This window comes from Bombus huntii, chromosome 3 (genome assembly GCF_024542735.1).
Source record: "Bombus huntii isolate Logan2020A chromosome 3, iyBomHunt1.1, whole genome shotgun sequence".
NCBI lineage: Eukaryota > Metazoa > Arthropoda > Insecta > Hymenoptera > Apidae > Bombus > Bombus huntii.
In genome coordinates this window covers 19,149,073-19,175,856 of record NC_066240.1, presented here as the reverse complement: position 1 = coordinate 19,175,856, position 26,784 = coordinate 19,149,073, and the positions used below count along the sequence as shown (strand labels likewise).

Here is a 26,784-nt window from a genome sequence, read left to right as displayed (position 1 = left end):
TTTTCATTATCATGTATGTACATTTTTCTTAACAGAGGAATAAATAATTTGGGCCAAATTCTATTGAAATTTAATAATATTTCTATAATAAAATTTAAGATAAGAATCTAAAGGATTATGGGTACACTATAGAGGAAAAAGCTCAATTTTCTTAAATTTCTTTACTTTCTTTCATAGTTACATTGTTGTTTTACATTTCAGACATTTTGTAATTGTTACATCTTATAAATATGATGGTTGTGTCAGGAGTATGGACAAGAGATACAAAAGTACATAACAAAAATTTTACAAACACCACATGAATTATCAGCGTAAATGCTGTATCTACATTTCACGTTTAGCGAATAATACACAAAATTCACACACGATTGGAGTGTCACGATATATCTAATATTTGAACATATAATAGAAATAATATATCTTTGTTTTTCTACAAAGAAAGATACTGTAGGAAATTGTGTATTCGTGTTTCATTTATTCTTGAAAAACATATCCTCTACTATCTACTACGAATTCTAATTGTTAATACAACTTTGTTTATTGTCATTCGAGATTGATATGTAAAATAGGAATGTGATGCTCAATCGTCACGACATACGTTGTTTACAATGAATCGTTTCATGAGTAAATGCGAACAAATGCATGAACATACAATGTGTTGTTTTGAAATATGGTAAGTTTAGCAATTGGAAGGGTACGTGTATGATTGTACATCGATTTAGTTGGTCTGATGTAACTTTCCACTGGTGTCAAGAAAGTGGTTCCCGTGTTGTGTTTGGTAAGAATAAGCATAATAATCCTCCACCTGTAAGAGAAATATAATTTATACTATTTAGTAAAATTCAATTCATTTATTAATTAAAAGATAAAAATGAAAAAAAAGTACAAATTGTTTCAAAATGTAGAAATCTCAAAAAGGTATTTTTTTGTTCGATAAACATATCTATATGTGTAGTAAGCGAGCTTGTCTTAACAAGTGGTCAAAAGTAATTTTTTTCTGTTTTGAGTTTAAAATTGGAAGTACATTTTTTGGGAACTATCTTAGAAACTATTAGAGATAGAAGAATTATGCCCATGGCATAATATGGATGTATAAATAGATTTTAACAAATTCATTTGCTAAAATGAGTTTAAGCAATATATAAAAGATGATGACATTTTTGCTCATTTTTCTTGTAAAATATGTATCGATTTCCATGTAACTATTTACATGACGTATACAAATCGACGTAACGTAAATTTTAACGTTAATAGCATTTTAATTAGCATTTAAAAAACTTAAAAATATCTACCTATTAGAAGAGCAGCAACGATAAAAGTTGGTGCTGGACAATACATGTCCAGGAGTTGAGCTATTACGATGTTACCAATAATTCCACCGAGACGGGCCGCAACCATGGAAATAGCAATTCCTGTAGCGCGAAGTGGCGTCGGGAAAACTTCGGTTATTAGACAGTCTAAGGCTGCGTTTCCGCAGCTTATCACACCGCTAAAGATTGCCGAAACGATCAGATTATGGTGCTTGTTGTATACGAAATACAGTCCGATTGAACAGAGCCCTGATGAAAATGTACTGAACACTGCAAATAATGTATTTTATTTACATTGCCATTTGCATAAATGCTAAGTAGTTATACGTTATTCTCAGCGTTATCCTTGTAAATAGTAGATTCGTTAAAAAAAATAGAAGAGGACAAAGTATCTTTTACACAAAATACAATTGTCGGAATAAACAAAAAAATTTTTAAATATTAAATTATTAGTTATACATTACAATAGAGTTCAAAGATTTACTTTAACATCCAAAGATCTCATTTTAGAAGGCTATCTACATTTATTGAGTACAATAGTAAAATTCTGTTGCTTTAGACTACTAAATTAGATTAAATCTGTCAACAACTATAGAAAATTGAAGTTTTATATCAAAATTGACACTGAACGTGTTGTATATGAAATATATAGTATTAAAAAAATCTATCGAACGTAAAAAATAATAAATGTCTTTCCTCTTCTACCTTTCTCAAAAATCGGCCATCTACGAAAAAAAAAAAATGTTAAAAATACGTTAAAAATTTAATAGCGTGTGATAAAGTATTTATGCAAATATTAAATAATTCTTACCTAAAAAGAATTTACGACCAAGACGATCCATTCCTAAAACAGCGACGATATTTGCGGGTATGGCGGATGCAACGGTAATCAACGATTCCATAAAAACGGAAGCGCCAATTTTATCCAAGCAAAAATTCTCGATACTCTGAGAACCTTTTTGAACTACATATTCGGTTACTTGACATATCGAAGCAACTTCATCAGGATGATCACGATGGAATTCGTCGAAACGATTGAATAATTCCGGAAACCACATCATGAGACCGTAATAACCGATGTGAAAAGTGAAATTGATGATGATCGATATTACGGTGAAACGAAGTATCGGTGAGACGAACAGTTGCTTGCTATTGTCTACGATGTCAGCGAGCATTGTTTTATATTTGTTTTTTTCAACGTTATTCTTCTTCGGTTCCGGTTCTTGGAAGTCGTCCAAAATTAATTCCTTTACCTAAATCCGTATCATAACAATTAAAATTACACTCTTTCGAATTTTCTGAATTTCTATATTCAGAAAACATAAGATGGTCTATATCATTACGTATCTAAATATAAATATACAATTTTTAGTGCTAATTAAAACAACGAATATATAGTATTTACCGTGTAACTATCACGCGGTTTGCCAGTGTTAATGGCATAGATCCCACGGAAAATATCGAGTGCCTCTTCGTATCTTCCGCAGGACAAGAGGTATTTGGGGGATTCAGGGAGCAGCAGGAGTAGCCCCGCGACGATAAACGATGGAGCAGCGCAGATCAGCAGGAAGATTCGCCAAGAATTGTACGTGAACGATGAGCTTACGATACCGATGTCGTTAGGGATGATCGACCATGCTAAACCTGGTAGTAAAAAGAAGCATACATTTATTAAACCACAAATTTCTTTTTACACTAAAACAACAATGTTATTTTGTAACGAGAAACGGCAATGAGGCGAGTATAGCGCGATATTGATTTAATAATAATTAAATTTAATCAAAAGATTACGTAGATTTACCAGCAACAAAGAGGTTTCCAAGTGTCCAGAATGCAGCCATGAAGGACAGCATGGAGCCTCGTTTTGCTTTCGGTTGAAATTCAGCAAAATATGACCAGATCACAGGTCCGCTGCCGCCAAGTCTAAAAATCAGTGAATTCTCCTAAAATTTGCTATATCCTTTAAAATATCGCTATTAAACTATAATATAATACAAAACTTTAGTATTTTTTAATAGTCTACGACCCATTTTAACATAGTATTTTAACTCGATTCAAGCGTGTATCGTTAAAGAATATTAAGAGTAAAGTTTCATTATTAGAAGTTACGAATAACGCAGAATAATTTCTCCCCCATATTTCGTTCCGCCCTATTCTATACGCTTCTCCGTATGTAGCATATCGAAGTAATCGACGAAATCGTCGCTGAAATCGCTGTTACAAACGTTCAAATTGTAATTTTAATGTACATCGATGAAATTGGCCAGAGTATATAAAATAAAAAAAAACGAACGATGTTAATAATTTAGATGTAAAGTGTAAATGGACTGACTTACGCAGCGCCATTTAAAAAACGGAAGAACATGAAAAGTTCATAGGACTGGCTGAAGCTGGAAGCGACGATGCAAAGGGCATTCGTGAAAGAGATGGCGATGAGAACCTTTCGACGACCTAAGGCATCCGCTACGGAGCCCCAGGCGTAAGCACCCGCCATCATACCAATAAAGATGATCGAGTTGAGCCATCCCTTGGCTTGGGTATCGAGCTTTAGGTCACATTGTGCACTAGGTAGAATGAAGGACATAGAGATTACGTCCATCTCTTCGCTGGTGCTGACGAAGCCGCACACCGTGAGGAGGAAGTAGTGAAATTTGCCATAGTCTGAAAAGAATCGAGTAAATTCGTATATATGTATCGTAATATAAATAAATAAAGGGAAAGAAAAGAAATAACGAAGTTACCGGTAAGTTCAATGGCCTTCTCAAAGTCTGCTTTAACGATGGATCCTTTCTCTGGGTCTAGGGTCTTGCCCGTTGTTCCAATACCTGTTACAGAACATTGTAATATATTCAATATATTTAATACATTTAAGCGATGCACAAGATAATATGGCGTTTCGATTTTTGTTAACAGATAGACAGAATTTCTGTATAATACTTACGGGCAAGTTCGAGATCCTTAGAGCCACAGCCGTTTAGCCGCTCGTCTTTTACATCACACTCTGAAATAAATGAGAAAACAGGTTCGTGTTTAATTTATTCCTATATAACTGTACCACTTAATGATTTCGAAATAAGAATTGCATATTATTTAAATCAATGCGAAGTATGATAATCATGTTTAATATTTATAGTATTTTCTATGAATTCATACATCGCATTACAATACATTCGGGATGTTCTGTTTAAGATAGATCTTTAATCGATCGTATTATTGTTTCTAATAAAGAATGAACAGTTTTTTCTAGAAGTTGTAGAAGAATTCATTAAACATCCGTAGTACTTTTAACCTCCGCTGTGTTTACAAACACAGCGTTAAACGTGAATATAAGATATTTACTACTTAATTACGTGAAAACCCATTGTAAAAGTATTGCTTTACGAATTTTAGCAATTCTATGATCCTTTTGCATTACGATTCTTCGGATTTCAACTGTTTTGTACGCAATGTACGGTAATCGTAAATATTCGTAAATCGTCTAATCAATGCGAACATTTAAAATCTAAACTTAAGTACCAGCAAAAAAATTCGTTACAGTATACTATGCGTATCGGTTTAAAAATTAGATACTTTGAGAAATAGATTTTGAAAGATACGTACTATGATTGTGCTTTGAATTAAGTTCACTCTCTACCATTCTACGATGTCGGCGCAGTTGGGTGAATTTGGCTTTGTAATAGAGTTAGATGAGAAATCTTCGTGCTCGACGATGGGCTTCGTTCGATATTAGATTGATCTTGTTTTTGCGGGCTGCTGGATCTCGGCGAAGTCTTTCTGCTGAATCTGTGCTGATCTGCTGCTGCTCGTCGGCGGGGCTAGGTTCTACGCTCACTTGTGAGCTGAAACGCGATATAAAAACACATAACGTATACGACACATTATATAAACAGAAAAAGGGTATGTATTTCGCGTTACTTTTCACTAACAGCACTAAACAGAGATACGAAAGCTAGTGAAAGTGATAAAGCCTTGTTCCGTTAGACGAACGATCGTCTTATTAACATGTACAGGCAAGATATATGTATAGATCCGTTGTTGCTATCATAAACGATACATTCATAATAAAATTGGCTTTAATAATTTGACATGTACATTTGAAATCCTCGATATCGATCATCGATCGCACTCGACTAATTTCCTACTATATTTTACGAAGACCGCAATGTTCGATGGTGAATTAAGAATAGACAAGTCGGAAGGAATTTACTCTTTCCATTGGAAACGATATCGAGGCTTTAAGTAGGGCCAATTCGTAGTTGCAACGATAATAGTGGGCGTGGGTCGTAATATTCCGAAAGGCAACGATTTGAAATCAGAGGCAACGAAACGATAATCGGGTCTGCACGAAGCACGTTGCGAGAGGGACGTGATTCGCATGTCACGAGGGTACTTAAGTTTCAGTCCCTCTTTAATATCGAGGAAAATGCTACGTGTAAATGTGTAATTTATAACGATTGTCGAGGACCCTTTGAACCCTTTTTTCCCTTTGAAAATCTTCATTCTTTTTAAGTTAAGACACTTCTTCTTTCATCGGCGAAGAACTGAATTTTCAGACGCGAGATGAAACGTCAATTAAAATAGAACGAAAAATTCGTATCATCTATACGGTTACGAAGATTGACCTTGATTCGCAGATGACTGCACTCGTTTAACATATAAACACTATGATCACTTTAATTATTATGTGTTCCCACAATTCTATGCTCGATGCAACTAGCCATCGCATACGTAACAGTCGGTTTTCCGCGCTATCTTTCGACTGAACAAAGTCTCGTAAACTACACACTGAGAATATCGTCATGGCTGAACAGATCAGGCTATGAATAATTTCTTGAATTATCATAACAGCCTCGATACAATCTAACGTGAAAACAAACTCGACTGATGCATATTTATCCAAATAAAAGGAACGAACTGAAATGAATTTTTCCTGAAACTGGATGCCAGGAAACCGGGTTTCTTGTTTACCCTAACGAGAATATCTTTATTTCTAGTGCAACTATTTCAAATCAGTTATTAATTTTTTGCGAAACTTCTTGCTAATGTCGTTTGTGTTTTTACTATTTGTGTGATCAACGTTGGAGTGTAAAAGCTCTGACGACGTTTCTAACGCGGATCGATAAAAACGTGTGTCGCATAAATACATTAATCTTCGTTTATTCTTTTACAGAGTGTTCAACGTTGACAAATTTATATCTTATGACCGATGAGTTTTACACAACTGCTATTATTTAAAATAAAGGACTGGTTTTGAAGCCTCCGGCGATTATATCTTTGCTTCAAACTCAATCTATGGAGTGTTCACTGTTTACAACTTGAAAGACAAGCCTCGAACCAAATTTCTCTACATAAACTTTCTCTCTCTCTTTTTTTTTTTTTTTTTTTAAATTGAGTCTATATTTTGGGACACCCTGTACAATTTCAACCGATATATTTTTTATAGTAAGTGATACGACTAGATCAGGGTTGTAAACTAAAATAATTACATTTACGAGAAGGGAGAAAGAAATTAATTTGGCCGATCAAAATGGAAAGAAAAAAAAATGAAAAATGAAAGGATCGACCGTGACAGGACTCGAACCTGCAATCTTCGGATCCGAAGTCCGACGCCTTATCCGTTAGGCCACACGGTCGTTGAAGGGTAGTTTTCCGAATTTGAAATTTCAATGCTAAAGAGAATGTCACCCCTATTATCGTTCGATACGAATTAATGTTATCGCGCAAACACTTCAGCTTCCGATATACGATATTATTTGATAAAAATAAACGCTCTACGTTGCTACTCTAACGCATAAACGATTATAAATCTGCATTTACCGGAACATAGGTAATTTAGCGATGATTTATATAATAATTGTAGAGTAACTTGGCTATTTCGAAAACTTATTTAAATTATATAGAATATTATATAAATAGTGTAGCTTATCGTTTGTTTTTCATAATTATAAGATGGAATTTTTGTATCGTAGTAGATATAAATTAGATCTTGTAATTTTGCGGTTAGATTCGCAATTGAATCGAAAAGTTTGGAATTTATAAGTTCGCACGCGGTTATGTTACTTTGGAATTTCATGTAATTGATATCACACCGATATCCAACGCAACGAGATATAGAAAAAAATACAAGAATTTCGAGAAAATGTTGAATCGAATACCTTGGCAAATCCCATTACAGACCCTGAAAAGCTCAACGACATAATTGCGAGGGAGGCGTGTCTTCGTCTCGTTCTAGAAAACGACTGAATATTAGCAGACATTGACGGACATCCTGTACCAAATACTCGCTAAGTAGACGATATCACGCGCGTCTCTTCGAAACCTTCCGCAGACTTCGTGAATCGCGATCATCCGGAACCCATTTTACATATTAACTTCCTCTTTTGTTTCGTTCTACGTGCGCATTTTCTGCTCGTGAACGTTTATTCCACCGTAATCTGTTAGTTTTATAATTTCTAACAGTCGGAAATAAATATTTCATCGTTTTAACAAGTACGTACGTTTCTTGATATATCTTATAACGTTTTTAATTGTCGTTTGTAATTTTAAAACTGACAAGAGTGTCCCGAATAGAAAAAGGCGAGATTTAAACATCTTTTCTGATGCTTATCGTGATAAGTTGTTTTACCAGCTGGTATATAAATATAAAGTTTCTATAGGATCAAAATCTTCAGGCTTTTAATCATTCTCGTGACAAAATGATGAACGTTGAGTTGAGTAGGTAATTAATCACGTTAGTTACTCGTTCGATTGTGAATGCAAATTGTACGATAATTTAATATCTTCGTCTAAAGTATTCCGTGTGTACCTATCCTATACCTAATGGTAACGTTATTATTATACGGATGATTAATATTAATCAGGTTAATGCAAGGTATATATTTAATAACAGTTAAATTTCCGAGTACGTTGTATTATTGCATTTTCTTGTAAAGTTACGTCGAAGATTCTATCATAGAATTTCTCTATACTAATTCGCTCAAGTTACAACAAACAATTGAATTGAAATAAACGTACAAACTATGTACGTGTAGCGTTCTGGTAATTATGATCGTAGTGGTAAAACGTACTTTAAATGTAATACTGAAAGCTGACATTAGGAAGTTTAATTGCTCTCCCTTGACAACAAGACGATTTCGCGTATGTAAAGAAGTATACAGGGTGGTTGGTAACTGGTGGTACAAGCGGAAAGGGGTGATTCTACGCGAAGAAAGAAGTCGAAAATATAGAATAAAATTTTTTTTTCTTTTTTAAATTTTTCCATCGAGACAACGATCTACAGTGAGATCCGTTGTAACGAGACGCGATAAAGTGCACGCGTACCGAGCCAAAGTTTAAAGTCGATTTTCTCGAAAACAAAGCCTCGAACGAAAAATTTTTATTCTATATTTTCGACTTCTTTTTTCGCGTAAAATCACCCCTTTCCGCTCGTATCACCAGTTACCAACCACCCTGTATATCGAATCTTTCAAAGAATGCTTTTACTTGCGCGAAATGTGTCCCAACAAATTTTCGACAAATGTTTCCTTCGAATCGATTAAATTAAAACGTGGACTGACGCGTGCCTGCTATTTTTCAATAATGCAAGATAAGTATGCTTTTATCTCGAGGGAAGAATTCCTTTAACTCGTGATTCTGCGTTTGAAGATCTCTTCACGAGTGGAAACTAACAGTAAAATCTAATATTTAAACGTTTTTCTATTTCGTTCGTTTCCGGTATTATTTCATTGATTTTACACGTAAATCAATATTTATAAAAATATGAATTTGATGTTAAATTAGCCATCTAATCGTAACTTATATCGACAATATCGTGCGTTTAAAAGGTTTAATAAACGGTAGGCGATATCGCATTCAGGTCGTTGTACGACATACCGTAATTAACTACATCGGTTAAACTGTCAATTATCCGTTGTGAAATTAAGTTCAATGATCCGTCGTAATGTAATTGCCATCTACGATGATGCGTGCTGCAGGTGCGATCTGTGCACCACGTGCACTCTTGGCACTAATACAGAAAACCTTTTAAGCAGAGAATCTATAGAGAATCTAGTACGTCGATTATTTATTTCCTTTCTTGGGAATTTAAACCGAGTGAATTTAGATAGAATTAGTTACAGCATTAGTTACAGCGATAGATGTCTTCTATGGTATCGCCGGAATAAATTTAATCAACGCAAACACCGACCAGAGAATTAAAAATCGAATTCTGTTTAATCCCGTTTGGTATAAGAAATCTTACAATTTTTGAAAGATTTTCTATCGACTTGATCGTCGATTAATTTTGCGAAATATCGTTACTTGCAAACATAAAGAAAATTGATCTTTCGTTGAGAAATTCCAAGATATTTTGTACGTTCAAATTGTATTTATCGGAATTTTTATTAAATTTGGTAAAATATCAAGTATCATAGGTTGATAAAAAATGGAAAAATCGTTCTAGGATTGTTTTTTTCCCAAGATCCAACGAATATGTATTAGAAAAGAATTTACTATCTTTCTTTCTCTCTAATTTGATACGATATATTTTCCAGTTAATTACACGTTTTACATCGGTCGAACTTGTCATTACAACGATTGTAACTTTTCGTACGTGATTCATTATCGACATAGAGACCCGTTACAGAACATAAAACATAAAACGAGACATAATAGCAGTTTCAGCTGATAACAATATTTATAAATTGTCATCTGTATAAACGTTTACGCATATAATTTACGATTCGAATTTTTTTAGATATACGTCAATTATGCCTGTTGTGCGATAAATTTTACATGTACAGTATGCCCTGAAAGTTTACTTAGTTGGAATAGTTTATACCAATATCTTTCAGAGTGTGAAAACTTCCTTTCATACAGGAAAACGCTGGTTCTTAGAATATGCAAAAATAATCTTACTCTTATTTGCATTTATTATATAACTCGCCACAGTTCTAATATCACGAGCTCTTCGACGAACTTTTCGACATTTACAATAAAAACTAAGGTTGCTGGCAAAAAGACAATTAAGGAGATCTTAACTCGAATTGTAACTCCGTACAGAAAAAAAAAAAAAAAAAAAAGAAGAAATCTCGAAGAAGAAATTTTCACGCGTAGAGCTTTTCCTTCCAGCTTTATCAAATATCAGCAGAGTAACAGAATAGAAGACAACGTTGTTTATCACGAGGATGAATCACAAACTGTGATAATAAGAATGAGTAGGCATTCGTTGACATGTTCAGAGAACACTGATTTGAATGACACTATTTTTTAAATATCTCGTAACTTAACAAGTTGGATACGGAAATGCTGAAAATAGAAACGAAAAGGTCGACAGTTTCAAGAGCACAGTCTCGAATTGGTCGGTGTTCTCGTACCTGCAATGACTATAAACGGCTGCAAAGGCCATAGTCTTTACTTTATCATCGTCGAACTATGTTCCGAACCATTTTTTACTATTTAACAAATTCGCAAATAAGCGATTGACATCTGTATTTTTATAATTTTCTGTTATCATTGGGAAAAATATGGTTTCTTGAAAAATCTTCGTCGATAGTGAAATAGTAATAACGGCAGGACGGAATGGAAAAATGCGAAGAATCGTGTAATATTACACGTGTGAAACGTGTATTTATAGATTACTTGAGTTGCGAATGATTTTTTAACACTCCTCGCGTTTTTACTGAGATTCCTAGTTATTTAACGTAGACAGAGGGGATTTCTGCGCTACGAGAAACGAGGAAATACGAAAACTTGCTGTAATCTCAACTAGAAAGCTCATTTTTATTAATTGTAACTTTGATTCCACGTGATTGTTAGTAATTTTCTATTCTCGTTTTCTTCTATAAGACGAAGTAATCCGCGAGACAGTAGGAATACTGTATACGTATATTTTTTATTTAAACAAGACATCTTCGTAACATACGACACACGTACTAATTCCCTTAAATCAATCAAATTCGAAGATGGTATCCCACTGGGGGTAGCCATCCACATGTTATATTATCATACCACTAAGCTATAATATTTTACCAAATGTCCTACTGGACAAATTGTAAAATGTAAATAAATAAATAAATAAATAAAAAAAAAAAACGTACTAATCCCCTACATTCTACATCGAACGATTTTTCTCGCTGTTACACCTATCGTTTTTCAATCCGGTCACACGAGAACAGTTGCTACACCTTCGTTCTTCTTCCATCGTAAAACTACTTCGACCTTGCCGATTTTCCCATAAAAGTGATGGAACTGAAACGATATTGATATCGAATTAACATAAATTAATCCTCTTATAGGATTCCGTTTCGAGGCTTCCAAGTTACATTCTCTTTCGATTCGTCGCTTGTTAATATTACTCTATCGAACTATCGTATCATTTATTTATAATAACTATTAATTATTAAATAAGAATAATTTCCACGCGTCGGTGACTTACTTACGAAAATTACGAGTCGAACAAATTTTCTTTTAACGAGTACAAGTTATATCCTCGTGCAAAACGAGGATATATATATTTTATATTCTAAGGTCTTTTGCACGAAAGCGAATGGAAATTTGAAGAAAAAAGCAAACAACATAAAGTGATGTAAATTGGAAAGTTCGTCGAAACCGCAAAACGAAGAACTATGAATGATAAATAAACGAGAAATTTGATCGCCCAACTGTCGATGTATATCTACGATACATTTCGCTATTTATCACGCCGCTAATAAATACCAAGTTAAATACGCGATCTACTTGTAAATATAGGTAGTTTAAGAATCGTTCGTAACCAAGTTACTTAGCTCGACTCGAACATAGCGTCGATTGAAACAAAGATAAATGGGTAAAGAAACTCGTAAAATAGATAGAGGCCATTGTAGATAGAAAAAATTGGCGAAATTCGCGATCAATGCGAACGTCGAGCGTTCATCTCCGTCACGCGACTGTTAATCGGGGGATCGCGTTTGATTAAAAACGTGGACCGCGATTGCGGATCGAACGGTGCGAAAAGGAAACGAGGTCAAGCTGCTCTCGAAAGCTCTAATCGGCGTGTCAAGCGTGTGGCACTGAAAGTAAAGCGGTTTATAATTATCGTCAGTCTCGCAAGGACATAATAATCAGTCTCGTTGTCGACAAATTTACCGGCGGCAGAGAAGCGATGCCGTCGCTGAAAAGCGGTGTCATCATACTCGTTAAGACTGGTTCACACCACGCTACCACTGCTAACTAATTGGCACGTTTTCGATAAGCGTATCGTTGATTCATGATCGCTCTCAATCAGAAATAAACGTACGATAAATGGATTTCTCGACTCCTTTGCGTTTCCGTTTTCTTGCGTGTTTTATAATTTCCCTTGTCTCGGTGGGATAGGCCACGATGTAAACCAGCTCGATCGAGTAAGAACAGAAATTTCTGAATCGTTGAATATTTTACGAAGAACGTTGGAGATATCGAAGTAATAATATCTTTTTTTTTTCAGATTTGTATGAAAATGAACGCAATTAAAAAAGTGGAACTCGAGAAAAGATTTATTTTGCACGTGGAATACTTTTAAACTGCGCTTCGTATCAACACGTTGAATACTTTTAAATCTTTCATAGCCTACTTAGAATCTGATTTAACAAGGTACAAGGTATTTCACTTGATTTGCGAATGATAAAGTAAGAAGGACGTTTCGGCGAGTGATTAAATCACTCGCAGCGTAATTTGACGTTAAATATCTCGTGTCTTATCTGATATTCTAATAATTAAATTTTGTCGACCGAAGATCTTTGACGAGACACGCGAAAAACAGCGTTTATCGAAAAATTAGTAACAATTAATTGTCAGAATCGATCGTTGCGATTAAGAACGAAAAAATAAATTACTTACTCCTGGAAGAGGCGTGGAATTTCATGAAATCACGATCCAGGGGTCCGTGGTCCGAAACGAAAGGATCAATTAATCGATCGACTGATGCTGCATACCAGTTAGAGGGTGGTCGCATTTAGGAAACGCGGAAATACCGTGAATAGAATGATAAAAGTCAGGTGCGTTGAGAAATGACAACTATCGCGTATGTAAATCCTCAAATTTATCGAAATTATATAACATTTCGTCGAGGTTATCGTTTAATTAGCTGTAATTATCATAGCGAACCACCGGTTTATTAGACAAAGCGATTAAAGTGCGCAAATCGATAAGAACTTCGTGCACTCTGAATTTCGAAACTAATTGTCCGAAACATGCTTATTACTATTAATAAATAAATTGATAAAATATGTTCTTCGCGATTATGGACATCGTCCCTCTTTCGAAAAATATTCAAACGATGAATTTCTAGCTTTAATGTCTAGCTCTACTGTCTACGAATAATGACAAATAATCCTGCAAAATAATTAACTCTGCTACTGTTCCACTTGGTCTTCGCGTTTGTAAAAGGTAACAAAACTTGAACGAAACAAAGTATTTAAACAGTTGTTTTTTTTTTTTTTTTTTTAATAAATAGTATCTAATAGTATGAGGAGGAATAGCAGAGTTAAAAGTTAAGAATTTTCCAAAATAATCTCTTTGCGATAGGTAGAATGCACTTGTTTAAAAGTCTCGAAAAGAAGCTTCGAATCGACGATCTAATAACAAAGAACATGAAAATGCACAAAAATTTGCGACGCACCGATTTGACGAATAAGAACGTGTTTTATCGTGTTACACGCGGCTTCTACGTATAATAAAATAATATTGGATCCGCGAGAGACGGTGCGGCGTTTGGTAATGAAGTGACTGTCAGAGAGTATCGAAGAGTAAAAGCAAACTGCCACCTCCTATCACTCGGTTTGCAAACGTTCCCGTTCGTTTCCTAGTCTATCGAATGACATGCCGATGGTGGCCATGAAGGGAGATGCCCCCGTTACTTTGCCCGATTCGCTTCAAAGGATATCAGATCCTTCGATCCTTTCGTTTCGACGTTGTTTCATCGACTCGTTGACGCTCTTGTTATCGCGTTATATCGTATTAATTTGTTAAGAGAGAAAATTCAGTTAACTGTTACTTACGCTATACGTAGACCGTTAATTCCTTGGATATAATAATTTTGTTATTTTCCTATATTTCAATTATGACGAATTACAATCCTTGATCCTATAGGAAATTACATCTCCTGTAAGAGGAAGCGTAAACCGGAAGCCATCTCAAGCCCAAAAGACAAGAATCACCAACGATAGTAAATAATATCACGTTACTTGATATTTTATTTCTATTGAAAATAAATTGCATCATATTTGTACGTGGAAGGATTGAAACTGATCTACTTAACGTTTACGCGGCTTCGTTAACTTTTACTTATGTTAGAAAAGTTTCTGATCGACGGATGAACGTGTTAATAAGTTAAGCTGAATTTTACCAGCGGAACTTTAGCAGATCTTAGTAGTAAGTTAGGATGATGCGATTAAAACGAAAAAACGATTATTATTATTAATATTACGGCTAAATAGATATTTAATAGCTAAAACACGTTTATACTCGGATCCTAATTCTTCAGTTGTTCATGACGCATATGAATCGCATAAACATTCACAGTCGAATTATTAAAGATATTTTCGAAGCGAGACAAGCGCGTGTTTACATTCTATTTTTTTCTATAAAATTATATTTACAAATATATCTAGGAATTTGCATAAATACCGGCAACTAATTAATTACGATAAGCGTTTCATCGTCCATTGCAGCTCATTTATGTATGCTTGCGCTAAATATATATCTCCGAAGTAACAAACTAATATTATTGGATTAATAGAATCGAAATGAACGTACGTAAGTATATATGTTGAAGATTGATCTAAGTTTAACGAGCTAAACGAAGTTGATGAAGTTTATTATTGAAGCAGCCATGCTTTTAGTTTTTACGCAAGAAAGAGTGCGCTTATTTTTGCAAAATCATTATGACGCGTTCTAACGTTAACGAAAATTCGTCTCTGATGAATTAATCGTTTGTTAGCTTGTTAATTAAGGGAGAGATAAAAGGCAAGCGTAACTGATAACAGCGGTGGAAAGCGAATTTTCGCCTAATGTAACATGAAAAATGGAAATAAATATGTCGACCTCGTCGTCACTAGGGCAAGGTTTATTCCGTCTACGCTCCAAGAATCATCGTAATTTCTTACGCTATATTTTTTTATGTTTTATAACAAAACGTAGTTTAATCCTTTGCCATTGATATTGATTAATTATACGGACAAAAAGTGTTGTGAAATTCTTAAGAAATGTGTAGAAATTCAGAGAACTACAGATAAATTAATCCGAGTTTTAAATTTAAAAGTACCATAATTTTCGAAATCGCTTCCTAGAAATGCTAGAATAAATAACTATATCTTCGCGTATCATTTGCAAAACTCGCACGTCGAAACGATTTTTAATTGAATTTGAGGCGAACGTAATTCCGGCATTGGCGAATAAAATCAAAGGTTATTTACTAAAATACTGCTGTAATTTATTCATAAACGCCTTTAAACTTTATCGTATCCATAGGACGACCAATTTGTTAAAAAATCTATAATTCTCCGCAGTAACGTCAAAATGAACGAAATATTATTTTAGTTGTTATCTTGTCGATATCGCGACACGTCTTACAGCGAATCGACAATCCATAGAATAAGTTAGAACGTTGTTTAACATGTGTAGCCATGCCAAAACCTTTCAAAACCGGTTACGTCGCGAATAGAATAAGATGCTCTAGTCTCAATGTCCACGTTTCGCGATCCTGCATTTGGAATTATTATGTGTTTACATGAAACGCGGTATGTTTACTTCGCAGACGTTCGCCATCTCGATGGCTAACTGCCGGCGTGCGGTTTTAATTTATTGATTGAGATTAAGATTCATTCGACGTGATGTCAGTCGACGTAATTGTTGGTCAATTTTGATCTTGAATAACGTGTTTAGCGTATTGAGCGAAAGTAGGCTTTTTACTGACATTTTTCAAACAGTTCAATGGCCGACGATATTTATACGAATGCAGAGTCGTGACAAACTGGTACGTTTCCATAGCTCGAATTATGGAAATCGGGTAATAAAATAGACGAAACGTAAACATCACTATAAGATCTTTAATTCTTGAAGATTCAATTACATTGATAAGTAACAGGTGCATAGACAATCATGAACAACTGCGTCCTCTGCTTCTATCGAACGTTCTAAGCTCGATCTGGCAAACAAGAAAGAAGACGTTCGTTCCTTCTCGCCATCATCTCTCAAAATAACGCAATAGAATCGAAGAACCTAATTGTGCCATTTGTGCGAAACAGAAAACACAAAGATATTAACAATTTCAAGAGATATTAACAAACGTAAATATCTTCCAACTATACTCGAACATCGTGATATCGATACATCTTGATCGACCGATATCGATATAACCAATTTCGATGAAAATACGTTAAATATAAATATGAATCGACTGCTACGATCGTTTCTTTGCGTTTCAGACAAATTTCACATTTAACATTGACATCGATAGGCCACGGTTTTTTGCGCTATTTCGTATTATTATCGCAGAATATTAAGAAAAGTTTCTCTTTGAAATGTTAACGGGCATGTCTGAGCCAAAAATCGACACGAAGTTTTACATTTAACGGTAGTTAAATAGAAGAAAAAAGAATTGTAAAACTTACAGTGTGCGGTTTGCCAAGTCTCGGAGAAGTTGCCCGAATTGGGGAACCGAGAGGCAATGGGAGAGCGCAAACCTTATATAGGGGAGGCCACGAGGCACCAATATTCCCCACTCTTCGTTCGTAGAAGCCACACACAAACGTATCTGCATCCAGAGAGTCAACGACGAGTCGTTGGAAAAAGAGCAAACGAGATCACGAAAACCGACATCCATCTTTTGATGAATAAATTACTTTATACGAGTTTATAGCGAAGTTTCGTTCTGACACACTTCGCGTTGTGCGAGTGTCAGCTTGCGAATGCTCTTTGAGAGAAACATAAAAGCGCATGGCGTTGAAGAAATTCGCGGTACTCGCGACGACGCGACCATCAGTTGCGTAACCTCGTGTAAACGATTGCCGCGAATATCGCCGCGACATCGATAGCAGGAGTCGGTCGTTGGACACCCGCGAGAAAGCATTTTTTCCGCTTTAATTGATTGTTTATCGATAACTAACCTATAGTTGGAAAATCGATGATGCATTATCAGTGGATTAATATTGATATTAATTGTTTTATTGTAACGAGGCTAGCGGCCGAGTGCGATCTTTCGTTCGACATTGCACGTTTCTTGCGGTTTAATAGGTTATCCTGCTGAACATTATGTCGTTCGTATAATATTTACTAGATCGATTGCCAGTAAGATGGTGGATTCCTCTGCGTTTATGGGGAATTTTGAAACTGCGATATTGCACAAAATACTCGTCATATGCAAGAATATAGAAAGACAGTGGATATTATTGGAAGGTCAATTATTAGTAGACTGCGAATTTTTATACATTCGTGGGAAATTTAGAAGCGTAATATTCCACAAGATACGGTACATTACGGTAAATTGTGGAATATATGGAAAATTTCAAGATGCAAAAAAATATGCAAAGAATAGAGCAGTAGCAGAGCGTTGATTCGTCAGAACGGCAATCTTAATCGCACACGTGGCCCAACAGTCGGTTCGAAACGAGGATCAATCGAGACGTTCAATTCCTTTAAATCAGTTCTCTAGTTGTTTCGCGTTATCGATTATCGACGTTTGATCGAAATGGGAATTTCGACCAGCAGCTAGTAGAATTCAGCGTTGGTTCGAAAACAAAGCTAATTGTGGTATTGGTTTCAGATTAATTTAGTATCGTCGTATAAATTAATTCGCGAAGCACAGCGAAGGACACGTTTCGAATTCTTCCGCGCCATCTACACGTTGTTCCATGTTGTACGATCATAAATTTAGACAAGAGCATTTTGACAGATTTATTATACTTTTCTGAACTTGCTCTCCTGCCAACGATTTTGCTGGTCATTAGCTAAGAAAAAAATTTCACCTTAAAAAGAATCTCGCCGTTCGAGAAGAGCAAATTTAACGAGTCGCTTAACGAATAAACAAATGATAAATTGAATTAATTCGACAAATGTATCTGGCGAACAATAAAAAGCACCGTAATACTCGGTCTTATTTTTTTGTTCTTCGTCTTACGCAATATTACTTAATCGTATTACCGACGAAAAAATAAAACAACTCCTCGTGAAATCTTTTTACACGATTTCTTAGTTCCTTTTCATTGTTACTTTAAATCCTGTATGATTTTGATACCGATATTATGCCATCGAAGCTATATCGAAACCAATATATTATCGAAAATCGAAATAAATATCGGTATTTTTCCGATTTTCCTCTTGTAGAGACGTTACACTAAAATATGTTTTTTTTTCTCAATAACTAAGAATCACGACAATATATCGATGCTGGTCGTCTTCCGTGATTATTTATTTACAATATGAAGGAAGTACTTTACGATGTAGCGAGATACAAATTTCCGGAAACGACTCGCCGAAATCAACGACGGGTCTTCACGTTCTTGCCATCGATCTCGAAAACCCTGATCCCCATTCGTTTATATCCCATATCCATTTTATTGGTTAACCTATCTGCTATTCATTTCTGACACAAAGCATATAACCTATTTGCCTCGACTAAACTAGTTAAGGTTAACATCTACCATGTAGTTATTATACATCGGGAAATTACGATAATTAGGAAAATATATTAGGAAACGTTTAAGGTTTTCTGTTTTAGTTTTTATCGGAAAGTGAACTCAGCCTTTGGTTGTATCGAAAAATAATCTGAAAATAAATATCATACGGAGAGATTGAAAGATAATTTTAACGCAAGCTTGCAAACGAAATGTTTAACAATTACATTGCTTGATTTTCGAAGAATATATCTCAATTTTTTTGGTAAAGCAAAACATCGCGGATGGACGATTGTGCGTTTTCCAGAAGACAAATTGGTGGCTCATAAAATCAATCAACGGTAAGAACAGAGTCGAAATTGAACGAGAATGTATCGCTAATTGCGCAGCAATCGTGTCGTCAATCATGTGGGTTTACCAACTTTAAAAAGATACACGTCAACTCGTGTTGAAAGAAACGTGATAATGGAGACACTGTTTGTAGTAAATCTTACGGCGGCTTAACAAGCGCCAAAGTGGAACCAGCTTTTCGTGTCTTATGCACACGAACTACAAACCGTTGCGAGCTCGCCACTAACTTAAAGGCTGATTCAGACACGGCCAGTATCCATCAAATAGCAAGTAAAGCCGAATCTACACTCTTAACTTTCGATGATCATTGCGGATGAAACGAGGATGAAAGCGGTGTAAATTCGCTTTTACATGCTACTTGACTAAACTACTGACCGTGTACGAACCAACACGGCTTTACAGCTTCCAATTTTTACGATCCTATAAAATAGAATCGGATGATAAATTCGATATTTATTTCAAACTACTTGATGTTTATTCTGGCTATGGTGTATTAGAGGAATTATAAAGAAAGTTCGATTTTATATATAATTTCGAATTAAGAAAGAATTTATTAGAAATATAGTTATAGTTCGTTAGTATAGTCGGCCATATTCTATTTCATCGAATCCTACTCTACTGAATTTTAGTCACCCTGTTTAGCCCATATTTCCAGAACCGAGGTCGCCTGAATTTCCCTCAACCTATAACTGTTAGTACGTATCTTGTATCTTCCACCACCTTCGCGATATTGTCGCAAACTTTTACGGACAAATGAAACGTGTGTTGCACTCACAGTCATCGAGATACCAGGCGTGATACGCGGACAGAAACATGGTTGCATTGTCTTACAATCTTACTCGGCATTAATATACGCAATGATATATGACTATCATGTAATCGATTGTCTCGCCGCGCAATGATTGTCTCTATTCGTTTCTGTTTCGCTCGTTGCAGTGTCCTTCGCGATGGCAACTTTTCAAGCTCGATGTTCTCGAAAACGAAGCCCCGAACACAATTTTGGTATCCTTGATTTTCGTCCTATTTCGGGCTAGGACTTCCCTTGTGCTGCGAATTTAGGTTCTTGATGTATATTGAAGTTAGAAAATATTTAGTACAAGCATGTGTATAATTATTTCGCAAAGATCATAGATCTATTTAAACGGTCGATTATCCATTATATTTTAACGAAGCTCGATAATCGCTAAGACCACGTTTGACACTTATTATATACTCAAGATGGCTATCAGGCTTTATATCAATTTTTTATTGAATACATGTTTGCAACAAATACCTTCTAATTTCTATATACATTTTCAGATTAGTCTCAAATTTGACCAATACAATTTCAGATATATACCAATATAAATTGTGTCGCATTACATATACAGGGTGGTTGGTAACTGGTGGTACAAGCGGAAAGAGGGTGATTCTACGCGAAAAAAGAAGTCGAAAATATAGAATAAAAATTTTTCGTTCGAGGCTTTGTTTTCGAGAAAATCGACTTTGAATTTTCGCTCGGTACGCGTGCACTTTATCGCGTCTCGTTATAACGGATCTCACTGTAGATCGTTGTCTCGATGGAAAAATTAAAAAAAAAGAAAAATTTTTATTCTATATTTTCGACTTCTTTTTTCGCGTAGAATCACCCCCTTTCCGCTGGTGCCACCAGTTACCAACCACCCTGTATAACATAAATGCTTAACGTGGATATAGAATTTTTCTATGGTGAGTGTTCAAATGCTGGATCTTCATTGGTTTTCTAAGGAAGAATTGACTTTGCGATTCCGATGAGGCTTCTGATTAAAAAATGGCTCTAATAACACATTAAAACTATTTTATCGAAATATATGTCGCGTAAATATTTATTTCAATAAATGAAAATGTAAGATAAGAAATATCGATCTTGAAATAAAAGTAAAAAATTAGAGAAAGAATTAGGAATATCGGTTAGTAAGAAATAGATTTCATTAGCTACTGGCTGATTAAGAAAGCGAAACAATGGCGTCGTGATCGAAACGATACGTAATAAATATTTTCCAGACTATGGTCTTTGGCATTCTAATCAACGATGATGTTATCGAACTTTGTTGAACTTGGGAGATCACATGACGATGTATCGGTAGTATCCAGTCCTATGAAGCCTACGATGTCGTCTACATAATAAAATGGCCATTATACTACATACTTTTCAGTTAACACATATATGATACAGTCTCGGCAAACATTTCAGATATTTCCCGAAGATCTGATCATATACATATAATAAAATTCGGATGTAAAATAACGCGTGTCAATAAATGATTCTCCCATGTTATCCGCATACTTAAGAAATTTCTCTTAGCGATAGAAACAGGAATAGAAGAATACCTTATTACTAGTTTTTAACACTGAGAATAAAAAATACGAAATTTAAATGTCGTAAACTTAAATGATCCAACATAAATCATTGTAGTCTGCAATCTACGAGGACACTATGCGAGGGTTAAGAAATCTCTTGGTAATAGAGAAATACGACTGACAATGAACAGAAAATGCGAGTAGGAAATGGGTCAAAGAGCGGAGCAAATTGAACAAATCGTTACAGAATGAAAATCAAACGCAGAGACAGATTTGATGTTGCATCGATCGCCAAAACGTACGCGTTAACTTTTAAAATTCCTTCTCTATAAAAGACGAGAAATATGAATTGTGCTTTTCATCTGCGGTCTTCGCACGATGGTGAATTTTATCGCGCGCGGATTGCTCTAAATCGACAGAAATAGAATAAAGTAGTAACGTGAAAAGCAATCCAACATGGTAAGAAACGCGAACGTGGCCGAATGTATCAACGCGGCAAATGCGTTCAGGTGTACAGTGTACACAGACGCGTGAAAGTAATGCGAATTATGCACACGCACGGTCATGTGTGTCCGGCGTCGTGTACACGAGTTGCTCGTAGTGAATCATCGAGTGTACTGACGTCATCAACGTGCTCTGGGGGCAATCAACCGGCAAGCAGCGTAAAAATCTTGCGGATCACGCGTCACGTACTGCACGGTTGCAGCGTGATTGCGTGGGTGGATGTTGCGAGTTGAATGGGAGCTGAATGCGCGTCGTTTCGGCGGAACCCAAGAAATTCGATGCAGTTCGCGTCATACAGCGCTCTCTTCTCAATAACCTCTTCTCGTATATACAGTGAGCGACAAAAGTATCTCGATACTTATCAAATATTAAAACGACCGCTATACATCGAGCATTTCGTATATTTTTGCATATTATGCATTCTTGGATCTTCGAACTACGCATAAATACATAAAAATCCGCCATCCGTTTATTATACTTATATTGGTCGTTGAAAGAGCGAATAGAGAAATGGATTTTAATTTACAGAATTTAATCAACCAGGTACGTTAATCTTGTTTACTTATGTTCGGTTCAAGAAGATTATCTTTCATTCTGATTGAATGAACTCACAAAGGAGTCTAATTTTCTCGATAAAGGTACTGCGAAAGAAACCATTCTAGAATTTCTAGGATCTAGGACTCTCGGGGGAGGTACACGCTGTAACTCGTTGGCAATGACATCCTGGTTCAAATAGCGATCCACGTGAGAAAATCGGTTTCATTGCGACATTTGCATTTCAAGCTAAAGGTAAAGCAATATTTTCGCCTATTACGATGCTATATCAGGTTTACGTGTGTTAAACCACGCGCGTTTGTCATGCATGACTTGATTCGATCAATAGCGATATAATGAAATATTTAAAATATTTAACTCTTCGTATGTTTATCCGTCTCGCTTTTGGTTACTCTTGCTTTACCGTGACTTGCATCGTGGAATACGTATTTTAATATTTTTATCAGCCGTTTAAATATTTGTCTTGAAAATATATGTACGTGTGTATTTTTTAAACAAAGTATTATTTACAAAAATTACATTTTACGATTGTGATATTATACAAACATTGGCTGATTTTAAACGGATAAACAGAAGGATACAAAAATATCGCATCGACCATCCTGTCTGAGTTCAATAGAATCGCAGTAGATCGATTGTATACTTCTGATAATAAATCTGTCGATCAATGAGGCCAGAATCAACCGATCGATGGAAATCAGATTGGAAATCCAGTTGTTGCTGCGCTAGATTTCCGCCATACCTACGGTGAGCTATTACGTTTACCTGGTTTTATTACTGTTGCAAGATTTCAATTTGTTCGTCTCACCGATTTATCTCATTTTCCAACGCGAACAAATTTGAATTTCTGACGTTGGACGTGTGATTTTTTTTTTTGAAAGAATCAACTCTGCGCTATACATACCAAGTACGTATAATAAGCACGTGCTTCTGTCAGTTTTTATTATTACGACTCTCAATTCTTTTTTCATTTGTCTATCTGATTTTTCAATATTAAAATTTTTCAAATCGAAGATATATCTTTAAGTAAATAATGTAAAGTTGTAGAATTTTGAGAATTTTTGCATCTACTGTAATTGCGAACAGCTGTAACTTTACGCAATTATCATTTAATTATCGTAAGACGTTGAATCGTTCAACATCTGTTTTTTGTCGATTTTTTTTAAAGATTTATTCTTCCGGGTGTCGTAATTTTTTTAACGTTGCTTAAGTTTTCAAAGAAAATTGCAATTTGATTGTGCTCATCTTTTCATGTCACCGTGCAAAATATGATAATAATGGGCTGTTATCTGTGTTTACCAAACCGTTTCGAAAACTAGCAAGCAAAACGTGCTCCTTTTAAAGAAACCAGATCCGCAATTGTAATTTTGTTTTCTCAACTACAGTTTACTAAAATATTAAATTTGTGCTTTCAAAAAGTGAGACACAGAATTAAGCTACTCGAAAGAAGTCTTAGGAAAATGATAAAATTAAAAGGTTATAAAATAATAAAATTATATTTTCCTGTGTTGGGGTTATTAAATTATAATATAATTATAAAATTGTAGGGAAGTTAAGCTGCTCTAAAAAAGAAATTATTCTCTTATATGAACGAAAAGTCAGAATAAAGCACCACGTAATAAATTTTCGATGGATTCAATCATTTAATAATATTCTGCTTTCTTTATTCTTTCCATAAAATTAACAATTTGCGTCACATTATGGCATATATATCGTGTACTTCGCAATCTATTGCAAATTGTACTTACGATGAAGAATTTTCAAATTTACGATATAGACACGATCTTGAATCTTACGTATGTTACCAATACGGTATAGGCATTTTGTAGGTTAGGCAATATTTCAATGCTGGATAAACTTCTTTTCCATTGATTTATTGTATCGCGTAAATCAAATTTAGAGGTCGGAAAATTACGTCGTTTCGAATGGAAAAGTGTCTAGCACCGAGCTTCAAACCTTAATTATCTAATGCATTACTCAATCGTTAACTCTGACTTGTTAATGTTGTTACATAACGCATATAGCTGGTCTAAATTTCTCATAGGCCTCTTATCTGTATAGGAAAAATTAAACGAAATATTTTCTGATCCTTGTTACTACTAAACGAAATGTGACTATTAAACAAAATGGGCGTCGTACATTTTCATAATGATATTTGATTTAGGTAAGTTTACGAAAAACTAAAAAGAATGGTAAACGTCATAAACCCTGCTGCTTTCATTGGATCAATGTGTCTTTAAATATTTAATTTTAATATTCGATGTAATTTTACCTTTTGCGTATTCCGTGCTTTTTATGAATAAAATATCTCAAGAATAGAAAATATTTAAAGACATACGTACCAATGTGAAGAAAAAGCGAGAACAGCAGACTTAAGCAAAATATTATTCGAATTTTCTGTGTATAAAACGTATCAGATCTTGCTACTTTAAACACCATTGTAACTATCCCGAGTGTTCATACGTGTCACAAATGACCGGTATGATCTATTTCCGCTCGAAATCCACTAGACTTATTATCGAGCACTGTAAGCTGATTTCACCACGAATTCATTTGATCTACTAGCACCCTATTAGACACTTGCAAATACTAAGATGCACACGAAATACTACTACTTACATCAGTTCATTTAATTTACTCGCTCATGAATGGAATGCACTTCACGAAAACGCAGCGAATCTTTACTTAAAGCAATAAGGAAGTTTGAATTAAGTAATGGATTTAAAGAGATCAAGCCAATAACAAAGTTTCACACTGATATATAACCATCGAGCTTTTTTTCTATTTTAATTTGAGTTATACTTCAACCTAATTTTTTGCTGCAAATGTTATAAAATAATCGATTTATATTTTGTTTAAAAAACGTTTAAAAGACGATAATAAAGTTTCAAATTAGTACAACCACGATATTGTATTAATTAACTCTAATCTAATTTTATTAGAGAAAAGAATATAAAAAGTTATCTAAGAAATATCGAAAAAAGAATATTTAAAGGATATTACTATCTTATAACTAGTAATTCTGTGGTTCTTACTAATCATACATTACCTCGTAATTAATAGCTTAAACATTACCGAGATTAAATATGGATTAAGAAAACTGGATGTTGCGATATGATCCTCGTTTTATCCAACTGAATAAATAGTTCCACGTTAATATTAAAATCTCCTTATAGAGAACTATATATTATACTTGAAATATTACTTAATATTACTTAATTTAACTTGTATCGTTAATACTAATACAATTGCCTAACAAGCTTTATTCAAACGATCTTGTACCATAGAACTTCTTCTTCTTATTCGTTTATTTATAGTCGCATCAATTACGAGATTTTTAGCGACTACTTTGGGTTGAAGAACACACATATATCGTTGTATCTAAAAGAAATATCTTGTCACTAGGACCAAAGTCACTGAAAAATCTCTAACAACCACTGAATTGCGGAACGACGGGACGACCACTCAAAAGAAGATCAAACCTAATTTAGTTACTCACCTAATCATAATATCTCGTCTCGAGACAATTTCAAACCGGCAGGAGCTCATTCAGCGTAGAATTCGCGTTACCTTTTGATACAACACTTCCGGTAACACTTTTTTTCCTCTTTCTTTTTATTACGATCCAAGTTATAGGAGTTGGCGAGGCGTCGATAGAGAGATAACTAAATCACTACGAAGGGGTCAGTTCGCGGCGAGTACGTCTGTCAATCTGTTAGTACAACTGCCAACTCAGGGACGTCGCACGGGACCGCGAAATCAGGCGGCCCCTTCCCCCTCCTTTCCTTTGTGCACAGCACTAGAAAAAAGGTATACCTCACGCGAAGGGGGATAATAGACGACCATTGACAGCTTCACGGAAGTAATAAAACTCACGGTTAAGGATAACTAGCTAAGCGCGAACTTGTCGCTGGATAAATAAATTTATGCTGGACCGGAAGAACTTCCTTTGCACCTTCTAAATCGATCACTTTTTGATTTCGATTGTATACTAGGATTTTAGGGGGAAAGTGGCACAAGTAAATTCTTTTTTGAAAAAGAAAAAGTATAGAAAATGATATGAGATTTGTGTTATGTACATTCGTATTATTTATGTACAAAATCTAATTACCAATTTCTTTAATATGTAACATTTCTAT

At 35.0% G+C, this 26,784-nt stretch overlaps 1 protein-coding gene and 1 non-coding gene across 3 annotated transcripts; both read right to left on the bottom strand.

Moving 5' to 3' along the window:
- Window positions 1-146: 146 nt before the first annotated feature.
- On the bottom strand, window positions 147-26,378 carry LOC126864173 (synaptic vesicle glycoprotein 2B). 2 transcript variants are annotated; one of them, XM_050615212.1, is made up of 10 exons: window positions 26,145-26,378; window positions 4,911-5,149; window positions 4,252-4,311; window positions 4,052-4,135; window positions 3,647-3,971; window positions 3,112-3,233; window positions 2,716-2,954; window positions 2,122-2,563; window positions 1,293-1,580; window positions 147-805 (listed from the first exon to the last, which is right to left on the bottom strand). In XM_050615212.1, the coding sequence occupies exons 2-10, from the start codon at window positions 4,945-4,947 to the stop codon at window positions 750-752; spliced, it is 1,653 nt and encodes a 550-aa protein (XP_050471169.1). In that variant the 5' UTR covers window positions 4,948-5,149; window positions 26,145-26,378; the 3' UTR covers window positions 147-749. The 2 variants fall into 2 exon arrangements, with proteins under 2 accessions (XP_050471169.1, XP_050471170.1); XM_050615213.1 differs by lacking the exon at window positions 26,145-26,378 and adding an exon at window positions 16,916-17,186.
- On the bottom strand, window positions 6,871-6,943 carry Trnar-ucg (transfer RNA arginine (anticodon UCG)). Its single transcript has one exon. It is a non-coding gene; the product is annotated as a tRNA-Arg (tRNA).
- Window positions 26,379-26,784: the final 406 nt, after the last annotated feature.

Coding starts and splice junctions, on each gene's coding strand:
- LOC126864173 (XM_050615212.1), bottom strand. CDS start 4,947: ATGGTAGAGAGTGAACTTAATTCAAAGCACAATCATA. Junction 4,312..4,910: donor TAATTCAAAGCACAATCATA/GTACGTATCTTT, acceptor CATTTATTTCAG/AGTGTGATGTAAAAGACGAG. Junction 4,136..4,251: donor TAAGGATCTCGAACTTGCCC/GTAAGTATTATA, acceptor GTTCTGTAACAG/GTATTGGAACAACGGGCAAG.